General features: G+C 30.7%; 2 protein-coding genes across 5 annotated transcripts in view; one reads left to right on the forward strand and one right to left on the reverse strand.

Annotated features, from left to right (window-relative positions):
- The window catches only part of LOC111054703 (tyrosine-protein phosphatase 10D), a 36461-nt gene extending 25353 nt beyond the window's left edge, over positions 1-11108 (forward strand). For all 4 annotated transcript variants that reach the window (XM_039439236.1, XM_039439234.1, XM_039439235.1 and 1 more), the window contains 8 exons: positions 3511-3719; positions 4441-4508; positions 5196-5336; positions 6389-6511; positions 7513-7658; positions 8654-8789; positions 10263-10332; positions 10895-11108. In XM_039439236.1, the coding sequence (XP_039295170.1) occupies positions 3511-3719; positions 4441-4508; positions 5196-5336; positions 6389-6511; positions 7513-7658; positions 8654-8789; positions 10263-10332; positions 10895-10977 (976 nt within the window). In that variant the 3' untranslated portion in view covers positions 10978-11108. The remainder of the gene's footprint in view (positions 1-3510; positions 3720-4440; positions 4509-5195; positions 5337-6388; positions 6512-7512; positions 7659-8653; positions 8790-10262; positions 10333-10894) is intronic.
- Positions 11109-12279: 1171 nt separating this feature from the next.
- LOC111054705 overlaps positions 12280-12708 on the reverse strand; it is a 38766-nt gene continuing 38337 nt past the window's right edge. The window contains exon 8 of the mRNA XM_039439238.1: positions 12280-12577. The gene's annotated coding sequence lies outside the window, so the exon portion shown is untranslated. The remainder of the gene's footprint in view (positions 12578-12708) is intronic.

Genomic DNA, 12708 nt, shown 5'->3' on the forward strand with positions numbered 1-12708 from the left:
AAAGACTAAGAAATTGTCATCTTTTTCATTTAAAATAAAAAGTTGATTAAACATAAAAATAAAGAGAAGGTGATCGAATGAAAGTAATTATTATACATTGGAATATTTTTTTAAAGTCAATCATCAGCGTGAGCGAATAGTGAATAATTTTAAATAATAATTGATGACCTTCTAATTTGAATAATGATTGTTTCCTTATGAAAAGTGTGAAAGGAAACCGTAGATTCACTATCTACCACTAACATTGATAGAACGAGTATTTCCATCTTCATTTTACGCATGTAGGTATCTTTACTGATGTACTCATTCTGTAAGTCACAATAATATTTGATCTATCTTCCTTTTTGCTCACCCATTCAAGATCAGTTCTAATCAATCTAGCTCAAATATAATCTCTAGTAATAACTTCTAGTAATAATCTCTACTATTCGTGTGACTTCAATTGCTCTATCTCTAGTAATTGTTTACGCTCAAACTCTTATGTTAGGATATTGTGAATAAATTATTATAAAAGTGGAGAAAACGAATAAGAAGTTGCAGAAATAAATTCAATTATCTGCAAGCTTCATACACGAAACAAACGTTACAATTCATTTAGTTAGCAAGTTTCTTATCAGTAGAAGCTTCGAATATCACCTTTGTTGTAACAAATTACCATAAAATACACACGACTGTGTCATTTTCTTCAGTTGACTTTGACATATTCGATAAACAGTTTCATGTGAACGGTGCGGTTATTAATAATTAGTATGATGTCGTCTCTGAAAAATCTTATTCATCGGTCTGAACTCTAGTACAGTATAGTGTTGAACATTTAAAAGTTTAAATGTTTTCATGGTATGTGTCTAGCTTGTATATGTGTGTATGTATTTTTCAAATATTTATTCATTTAATTGTTTTATTGAGACAAATTATTCAGATGTTTTGTAGAATAGTGTAGCATTTCACAGGTTCTGTTCAAATATAATCTAAAAATTTTCAGTGATGATAAAGTTTTTAAACAAAAATGCTGTGAGTGGATTGAGCGTATTTCTAAGGATTCTAGAGGATATTAATTTTTTATAATTCTACATAGAAAATAGAGTGGAAGTTAAAAGCTATCAGCTTTAATTTTTTTGAAATTTCATTATTCACAAAAACTTTTTTGTTGAAGTGAAGTTTTTGTGTAGTTGAGAATTTGATATTGTGGTAATTATTCATATTTTGACATTTCTTAGAATTTTTATTTAATTTGAAGTGACGTTGTATAGTAATAGTTAATCTGCAACTAACCAAAACAAACCACTCTCAACTCAAAAAACAAAATTTTGTAGCCATTTTCGTTTCTGAAGAATTTACCTTGAATCACAGTGATTAGTGACGATAGGGAAAATAAATAACTTATCAGCTCTTAATCTGTGATGGTCACTACACATTAATTCCGATTAATTTTTTCCATGTAGTACTTGATCAAAAATTTCACAATATTGAGATTGATAATCTTGGGTAAATTTTTAATTACGATAGCTCCAATTTTGAAAATCTTTACCTGGGCTAATAAAACGTTCGGTCAAATGTTTTCAAGGTTTTTCAAATTTTATTATTATATATGATTAGATTTAGAGTTTATCACTTTATTTCATATACACTATGTCTGATGGTTAAGTGTAAGATAGGGCCGACTGCGCCCTAACTTCGCCCTCCTAGGTCAAAAATAAAGGAAGTCATTCTATTCTATTCTGAGAAACTGTGATTTTCCATTTCTAGAGGTCACTAATGTATTGCTATAGGTACTGTTATATTTTTATAATCCTATATATTTTGTGGGATTAAGAAAATTTCTGCATGATAAAAACAATTCTGGAAATCAGTTCATCATTAATGCTCACCATGATTACACTAAAAATCCAGAATCTAAACTATTCCACAGATTTGATTTCTTTCAAAGTGTTTAATCTTCTAGTAAGTTGTAATATTAAAAGTGTTTGTAGAAGTGAATGTAGATGTAACTCGAATACAAATGTGAAAATTTGATACGATATTATTAATCATTCTTTATTAATATTCTTTATATAACTTACATACAACTTGAAAAAAATTCAAAGTTCCTCCACACTCCATAACACCCTTTAAGTCTGAGTGTCCCATAAAAATGCCCCTAAAATTCCCATTGTATACTGGGATAATTGACTGAGTAGCAATACGAAATCGTTCTCATTAAATTGTTCTTGGATTTGGTTGCATTTTGTACTTGAGCTTTTTAGAGATAAAAGGTTTATAAACAATCGCTAATCCAGGAAGTATTGATATGGAAACACTAGTTAAACCTATTATTGTCAAAATATTATTGAACCACTATAAGTTATTTCAATACCGTACCTAAAGTATGTACTGTATTGTTTCAACACAAAATGTTATTGATATTATCAGTACAGCTACCTGCATAGAATATTCATTAATACGTGATCTGAATGTGAGTGGCAAATTCGAAACATGTTTTATTGTCAAATATACTGTCGATGACCTTCGATTGACGATGATTATCATTATAGTATTGGCTAAATGGCAACAGGAAAATGAGCATCATCATAGAATAGTAGGAAGTAACAATACTAATAATAGTGAACAATATTTTACTCTAAAATAGGTGGAGCTGGTTGTCAGAAAACGTAATCTATGATAAAACATCAAAATAGCCTGATTAAATTTTAGTTGTTGTATAGTACCTGAAGGATTTTTTCATTATTATTGACAAGTATATATGATAGACATCAGATTTTATATTTTAAACTATCTATTAAATTGTCTAATTAAATTTTAGTTTGTCGTATGGTACCTCTAAGATTTTTTCATTATTATTGACAAAAGTATCTTAGATATCAATTTGTCGGTCTTTCTAGCCTAATAATTATTGATTCCATTATTCCTGCTGAATATTAAATTTTTCTGCAGGAAAACTGGTTTGAAAGAGCTTGAGTACCGTACTCATATTTTAAATATTAATGCTGTACACGAGATATTTTTTATTTATTTTTCCACGTAGGAAATGTTCAATGAACGAATAATGTGGAGTACCTTTTCCTGAAATACGAGTGAATTCTGACTATTACAGCACTCTATATTAATTGATCATATTTTATTTTCTCTTGCACTAATACTTTTTTACTCTAGATATACAAATAACTACCGTATTTCTAACTCATGTACGAAAAATGTTTTGTAAAATCACAAGTACCAATTTTGGAAATAGATTTACCTGTACTGTTTAATCTTCCATATTGAAAATAGATTTAAATTATTTCTGAATAAATATAATTAATGGATCAATAAAAATAAATAATCAAGTAAAAAATAATCAATTTATTTGACTCAATTTTTTTCTCATTTTTAATTAATTTGTTCATGCATAAACAGTTCAATGAAAACCCTCCAGTTCCTATTTTGAAAATGAATGCTCGTTATTTCAGTCTAACGAATGATCATATTATTTATCTGATTTTTTTCTGAGTTTAATTCTATATTTTCTGTTAGGAAAACTAGCAGGACGGAGCACAAGTATCTGGAAGAACTGCCGGCTAAGAAGGTGCTGGCTCACGCCAATGCGGTGCTGGAGCACAAAAACCTGATGCACTCAGAATTCCTGCATCTGTCCGGCTTGAGTGATACGCTCGATATAAGCAGCGATGCTGCCAAATTTCCAGCCAACATGCCCAAAAACCGATACACCAATATCTTACCATGTGAGTCAGGGTGTGAGCACACAGACAGTGGTCATTAACAATATTATTTTATGGAATCAGTCAGATCGAAAAATGCAATATTTTTTGTAGAGATTTTTGAAAAACTATGACTAATTAAATTTTCAGCAGCTGAGGTGCAATTATTTGATATTTTGAAAATATATATTTGAACATTTCTTCTGGAGATGCAAATATATAGGCATGTGTATTTAGATATTCGATATCGCGTATATTTCATCGATATACGGTAGCCTATTTTCAGCTCGTAAAAAGAAGGTATTATCATAGAGAAACAATAGCGTGAGTAGATATCCCATGGTATAGGGCGTTTATGTCGCAACTTTTACTGTTATCTCAAGCCGATTACTGTCGATTATTGTCGATTTTCACTGTTATGGCCGGGTAAGAGTGTATGAACGGCACAATATCAGAGACTTCCAGCGTCATGAAGCTTCACGGGAAAGAACTACGTGGACTATAGGCTTGATATAACAGTAAAAATTTCGACATAAACGCCCTATACCATGGGATATCTATTTACGCTATTGTTTCTCTATAGTATTATTCTACCATGGTCTATATAGAATGGTCTTTCTGTAGAGACCTATGATTCAAAAGATCACTAGTTATTGCAAAAATACTAATAATTTTTCAGGGTTTTTTTAATGTTATTATTATTTTTATTTAAAATTTGTAAATAATTCCTTGGTACATTCCACAGATGACTTCAACCGGGTTGTACTTGAAGGGGACGAAGTGAATGAATACATAAATGCATCATACATCGCTGTAAGTTCGATTCCACCTAATTTTTCAAATATGATTAGAAACTACAACCTAAATTGTGCAATAAAAGTTTTTTGAATGCTTCAATTTTAAATGGTTCAACAGTTTAAGACGAATTTAAAAGATTCAATCCAAAATTATTTGTTTCTGATGTTGTTTTTGAGTGAAAAAGGACTAAATTTCAGAGAATTGGAATCATAACCTCGTTTCGGTCTTTAAAATGTAATCTAAATTTGGGAGAGAAATAGTATAAGGAGTATCCTTAGTTTCTCTCTCCCATTCAGTGCTTCCTTGTGAAAATGAAAACAAGAATTAAAAATAAAAATAAATTATGTGATAATGACCTCCTCAAAGTTTTGAATAGTTTTAGAAGTTGTGTGACACTTGATTTATGTTTATTGCTCTGTAGGAACATTTAATCTCCTTGTAATTTTATTACGATCTTGGAATGTAATTCTAGTTTTCATCTGCATTCTTGTCAAGGATTCAACACTTGAAGACTCAATATTTGAAATTTAGAACAGGTCAAACAGGTCTAGTGAGCTAATACTAAATTGGCATTCCATTTTATTTTCCCATGTTGTAAAATTTGTATTGCTTTTATTATGTATTTCTAAGATGTTGTATTTTTTTATCTGCCAATAAAAACATTTTCAAAAAAAATTGAATTTTTAATTTTTGGAATTGCAGGATGATACTCTCAAAAATGAAGTTGAATATGTGGCATGTCAAGCACCGAAAGAAAGCACGGTTCGTGATTTCTGGAGGATGATTGTACAGTGCAGTATACGAGCCATTGTTATGCTGTGTAACCTTACAGAAAACAACAAGGTAAGGTGAATTAATTCGTTAATATAGTACAAGATGATCTTACAAAATGTAATAAGAATAAAAATAAAATGACTTGGCCTGTACAGGTCAGGTGTTTAATTTTTCCAGTCACATCTAATTGTGAAATTATTAAAACATTAGGTAACAATATTTCTTGACAATTATGAAGCAGGTGGGAGAGTGCCCACAGAAAAAAAAGGTTTGAAGATTCTTCTCACATAAATCCTAAGCTTGTCCAAGGGGGTTGTAGAGGAGAGATAATATTGGAAGATATAAATGGACGCGTAGGTTTAACGACTTTGGTCTACAATAACTACCGCAGACTAAACTTAAATATAAAAGTACCCAATTTAATATTTGTAATATAGAATACTGTATTCAGTCTTCTTTTCGTCACAAAAATCATCAATTAATAAAATTGAAATTGAAATATATTCATAACACTGACAATTTACAAACAAAAATGAATGAACTATTAAAACAAAACAGTACAATAATTTTGAACAAGATAATAAACTAAAATACATCATAAAACATTATCTTCTAATTCAACTTATATGAATGAAAATAATTCAAAACTAACAAAGACATTACTAACGTCAGAGTTATTATTAAGGTAGGCTACTTCATTAACTATTTGCTGAGTTGAAGTTACCTACTCTGAAAATTAAACTATTTTGACCTTTGCAAGAGACAGAAGCCTCAAAAAATTTTTCAACAGAAACTCTTTGTCTATTTACAGAAAACGAATTGGAAGGAGTGAACATTAGAAGGAGGGAAGTTATTTGTAGAAACCAAAAAATATACCATAATACAATTCTTTAAATATATGAAATAGATGAATCAATACAGTACAATACACGATTGAAGTTATATTTTCTATACGATTTGTTTTGTTTTTTTGCTAGACTAGGTTTCTTGGTATTATTTTCTAATGAAGAGGTTCAACTAATACATTTTTTATCGATCAAAAACTTGACGAAAATCAAATTAATGTTGTGTTACATGAATGTATAATATTAAGATACTTTTTCATTCATCCCCGTTGACAGGATAAATGCTACTGGTATTTCCCTGAGGAATCTGAAACACTGGAGTTTGGAGACATTGCTATACACTGTTTGAAGAAAATCACGAATGAGGCATTTATTCAAAGATTTCTAGTCATAAAAACGGTGAGTAGACCTAGTTTCATCTTTGTAATATTTGTGTGAAACAGTAGCCTATATAGTTTTTACTCTTTTCTCTAATCTTATGAGCAGTTAATTATTTGTTTCAATACTACCGGTACTCATTATATGTTCTTAATTTGGAATTTGACATCAATGTTTTTTATTGAATGTATTTCAAAATGCATTTAATGTTGATGCTCATATATATTATCAATCGTTAAGTATTTTTATTTTATATTATCAAAATTTATTCCTCTTATGGTTAACTGGAAAAGTTAGCGATTCCAACACTGCTAAATACATTTCTGATATGTTCATTACAAGATGTAAATTTTTGTTAACAAGATCCAATTTTAGTTAGCCTACTTTTGAAATATTACTAATTTGAAATGCAATAATACAATACGCCTATGTTGTAAAAATGTTTTATTTTTACAAAGCCCAGGGCTTCAATGATCAAGGGTTTTGTGATAAGAAAACATTTTCAGTAAAAAAGATAGCATACTATTGTATTCTTATTTCATCATGAAAAATTCTACAACATACATTTCTCTGAATAGTACTGTATTCAAGTTATAACTTATTTAGGTGAAACAAAGTAATGTATTCAGTTAAAAAGTGACAATATCGCTTTTGTTTCACCTTAATATGGAGAAATCCACAACATCTCGGTTCATACTGTAATTAACTTATTTATCTCAGTCAATACAATACAATAAGTACATCATCAAAATGATAGGTAGGCTATAGTAAAAACAAAGTAGCCTTGTGCTATTCCTCTCCCAAATTTAGACATGGTTAAACATAATCTGAAAAAGGTCAAGTCTTGTAGTTCTTCACTTCTCAAAAATTTCAGTCCTTAATTATTTTCACAAAGTAGATTTTTAAATTTAGATGCTTACATATAATATCAGAGTATTATTTTTTGAGACAGGTTTCACTAGTTCAAATACATGGATAAACTAATTTATTTTATCATTAATAAAGTTATAATATCATTTCAGAAAAATCAAGGAGATATGAAGGTGGACCACTATCATTTTGTGAACTGGCCGGACTTCGAGGCCCCTGAGGAGGCCATCCCTATGATAAAGCTTTGTCAAGCCGTCAGAGCCGATGTTGGATTGGCTACCATTGCTGTGCATTGCAGGTTAAATTCTAATTTCAAAATTCACATTTTTTCTAAATAAAATAATTTTTTATTAAAACATTGAGAAATATTTTAAGGTCGATGATGACTACTAAATTCTATGACTTATTCATTATATTGGTACAATCTAGACTTCTATACTCAAGACTCAAGTTCAAGAGTTGAGAGAATCACGATACAATAAATGCGAGACTAAAATAAGGCAAACTAATTTTTTGTTTTTTGAATGCATTTGTCATAGTTCATAAAATTCTTTCAAGAGTAGAATATTAGTAGACATCATAGCCATAATAATAAAATTGAGACGACAGAAGAAATTTATATCAACAGAGTTATTACTTTTTTTTTTTAAAAGAATTACTGGAACCCTTCTTATTTTGAAATATTTGAATATCCATTCACAAGGAATAAATATAGCAATGGAGAATTATAGGAGAAAAACGTTGCCGATCCTCTGTCTTGTCAATGGATTCTATAGACGGTGGCTGATACAGGTTTATTGATGTAATATTAACGGTTCATTCTCGTTTAAAATACTCAATTATATTTTATTGAGCAAGAAATTATATTTTTCAATAAGTTCATAATGAGTTTTCATAATTAAGATGAAATATTTCAATAATTATTTATTCTACATTGTTAAAAGACGATCTGGCAACAGAGCAAAGTGAGAAAAAGATAGCGCTATCCGCTTTGTTGAATGATAGACAAGGATGCAATGCCATTGCTAATCGAACACTATAGTAATTCTATAAAAAGTCATTAGTTTCTAATTTATTTGGTTATTCCATGTTATCAAGGTCCATATGCACCATCTCGGTTTAATGGGAGATGTATCAACTGATATGGTTCAAACCTGGAATGAATACATTATTTATAATGCAACCGTGCATTCATTTAATCGTGGATTAGCGTATAGTTTGAGAATATTGTGCACATAGGTAATTATATTGTTGGAAATTCAATGAAGGTACGTTATGTTTTTATTGTTGCAGTGCTGGAGTGGGGAGGACAGGCACGTATATAGCTGTAGATATGCTACTGCGACATTTGAATCACAGAAAAAAAGTGAGTGTCTTCCGAACAGTGCTGAAGCTGAGAGGACAAAGAGCCAATATGGTGCAGAACGAGGTGAGCTATTTTATTTATTCGTCATAACATTACACAAAATCTATAGACTGAAATATACATACGCTTCAATAAAATGAAATAATTTTACAGAATAAAACATTAGGAACTACTTCTCCAAAAGAGCTTGAGCACGAGCTTGATTGATTGATTGATTGAGTACTTTATTTATGTAGATTACAATATATACTGGCTTATACACTTATATACAATACAGCAAAATTATACATGAATTTACAAAATATAAATTAAGAAAATAATTATTGAGCTGTATATGATATGAAAAAAGCAATTTGTAATAAATATAGATAAAATAGATAATAATATTGTTATGCATCTACATAAATAGGCGGAGCTTTGGACATACCAATGTCCATTCTTCGGAAAGAATATTCGAAGTATCCTTCCCATTAAGGCGGGATGCACACCGGAGAAACGCGTTTCGTGAAATAAGTTTCAGGAAACGTGAAACGAAATTTGCTCGCAATTGACTGATAAGATTAAGCAGGGAACGTTTCTTTTGTATGCATAAGCGGGTGAAACGGATTGCATGAAACAAGTTTCATGAAAGAGGGCTTCACGAAATGCGTTTCTCCGGTGTGCATCCCGCCTTAATCTCTACCAAACCGAGCTTAAGAGATATTGAGAATTTTCTTCTCAATAATTGCCAGAAAATATGGTATAAAAATTGAATTTTTGTAGTGCGCTACCTTTTAGTTTTAAAATTGGGGTTTGAAATAGTTTTGGTTCGAGAGCATAGGACCCTCACAAGTTGTGATGATCATGCATCAATACAATGTGAGTCTTATAGATATTAATAAACGATCGTGAAGTCTTGAAGTTATTGATCCATCACGAACTGCTATTGAGTTTTTATACTAGAATGGCGACTTAGGCTATAGACTGAATTTTATATTTAGCACTGCAGCCCCACTACATGACCTTTCGCTTCCTCCACAACAGCTCTCCACGCTTTTCGGTACCGGTACTCTGTCTTTTGTCTCCACCCTCTACATCCCTTTTTTTGGAGATCGTTTCTTAATTCATCCTCCAGCCTCATTCCCAGTCTTCCTCTCATCCTCCTTTCTACAGACTGAATTAATTGTGAAAAATATAATATATTTACTCATTAATTGTGGAGCATGCTTTCCAATCTGTTGAGAATGAATTCCATGCGATTCAAAAGCATGCTTCACAGTTATTGAGCAAATATTTTATATTTTCCACTATATAAAAATTATTGATTTTAATTAATAATTTTACTATCAATTATTATTAATTCAGTCTGCAAGTCGACATTTTAGTATGAAAACTTGAAATAATAATGATACCCAAATGCAGCTTTCATAGATTCAACAAATCAATTGGATTCTTGATTAATAATTACAGTATCTAATTCACCCTAATTCTTGAGATTGTAATTTTGAGTACTGAATTTATTCTTCTTCTATAAATGTGATATTTTTGTTGATACAGGTGCAATATACTTACATCTATAAGGTCCTCAAACATACTCTTGACAATTCAACATTATTTTTCAGAAAAGGTAAGCTTTTTAACGGTCCTTCTATATCCGTTATTTGCAGCATAGATTCATTATTTTTGAAAATAGAAAACTACAATCGGGAATTTTGTTGTATTCCTCCCATTTTATGATATTGTTATTAAACGGATAAATGAATGGAGCTGATTATATTACAACAGAGGAATCAAGAAAATTTTCTTCTATAACTCATTTTACTTTTTTTGTTCATATTGCTCAAATTCAATTCATTTACAAAAAAGTACAAATTTATGCTATACTCCTACTATTTTTTTATTCCTATACAATTCTTACTCTTATACTCTCTGTGATTAATAGGAGGAGTAGATATTACACTGCTCAAACTTCGCCAAGTCAAAATAAGGTCGTTAAAATTTATTTACTTGTTTCCGGTTTTTATAATGTCAACTATCTATTACTACAATAGGTACTTGTTTATCAATTGTATTTTTTATTAATTGTATTATTATTTATTGAGCACTTTATGTTTCAAAGGTTTTTATGAATTCTCGCATTATTATATCATCATCACTTTTTTAAATTGATTGTTTTTCATTTTTTCTAGGATCCAGACTCTTTCAATTGTCGAGAAGTACATCAACAAATTTAGATGAAGGCTCTTTACTTTCATTGAAAGTGCGATCATAATATATTGACAAAATCTATTCTAACCTGTGTTAATAGTAAGCTGTGAATAAATGCAAAAACATTCTATTTCAAGTGATATTACTGTAAGTTTTAAATCTAGTCTTGAAAATAAATACAAAGCTTTGATTTGACATTGATTTGTTTTATTTCCTTTGTTTGTGATTGAAACTATCATTGGCATCATTCTACAGAAAAATTACTTTTTACAAGAATATAGCATTTTTCTCAAAAAATAAAAACTCGTGATATTTGACTATACTTACTTCTGTGTGTTTTCATTATAAATAATGTACAGCATTGATTTTGTAAGATGAATTGTTCATTTATGATTATTTATACCAAAAGAAATTGGATAGTGCTCTACATAGCCCTAGGAGTGTGGGTGACTAAATTTATTCTGAAGCAGCAGAACTTTTCTCAAGTAGATAACCGTCCAACGGGTGAACCCAGAGCATGTAGAGCATGACGGTTATTCCATGTGAATGAATGATTCTGTCTGTTAGGATAAACACTACTTATCAAGTTTGGGCAGAAATGCACGAAAAATAATATTAGCGTCTAATTCTAATAAACTTATGTATATTACTGAAATTTATCGCTCAGTCTCCCTTTTCTCCTTCTTCTTCTTCTTCTTCTCCTCCTCATCCTCCATCTTGGTATTCTTTCTTATTTTCCTTCTCCTCTGAATACTTCTTTCTCTTCTCTAACTCTTCTTCTCCACCCTCATAATCTCTATTTTAAAATCTACCTATATAATTCCTTATAAAAAAATACTATTCTTTTTAGTCAATCAATTTTGACAGTTTGAAGTTATTATATAATATCGAGTAACCTGGCTGGCTCAGGTCTGGTGTGAAAGTTTTCAGGTCGCACCTGATCGATTTCAGGGCTTCTGATGAGACCTATCGACTGTTTCTAGGCAGCCGGGACCGACGACTTTAATTTGTCTATCCAAAGTCAATCTCACTATATAGCAATTTATGCTAAGCATGTATCTAGCGTAGCCTATGAGACAAACACCTCTAGGCTTTACGGCCGCAAAAAGGCATAAGAGTAACCACATAGTAAGGAGGTATCGTAGAGATAGAGGTAGAAGGAGTGGCAGAAATCGAGGTAAAAGTACAGTACCTCAATATAATTACAGAGAAAAAAGGACATCCTATATAATTCTATTCTTCTCTATGTAAAGGTGCGTACAGATTTACGCGCCGCGAACATGAGCAATTCACTTTTAATCAGCTGATGCCAAGCTTTTTATATCTGTATCTTACCGTTTCTGTAAAAATACAGATATAATCAGCTGATTAAAAGTATATCTGTACGCACCTTATCAGACACATTTTGAAGTCGAGGTAGAGGTACAGTACCTAAATGTGATTACACAGGAAAAAGTATATCATGTAACTCTTATTCTTCTTTGAAATGTAACACAAATACATTTTGTGTTATGGACGCCCGCATGGTAAAGAGGTACCACTACATCAACCTTGACCTCTTTCTCTACTTCTAGCCTAGTCCTCATAATGCGGTAACCCTAAGGTACATTGCCTTGAAGATAAAAATTTCTCATTGCCTTGAGACCTTTGGTAAAGCCTCGGACCTGTCAAAGAATAAACAATAAAATGATCATGTAAAGTTTAGTGTATGTGCATCAGTTTTCTTCAATAAAAGTCACAAAATAATAAATGTACCTAGATATATAAAGAATCAATAATCAATGTATTCTAGGTA

This window comes from Nilaparvata lugens, chromosome 12 (genome assembly GCF_014356525.2).
Source record: "Nilaparvata lugens isolate BPH chromosome 12, ASM1435652v1, whole genome shotgun sequence".
Classification (NCBI taxonomy): domain Eukaryota; kingdom Metazoa; phylum Arthropoda; class Insecta; order Hemiptera; family Delphacidae; genus Nilaparvata; species Nilaparvata lugens.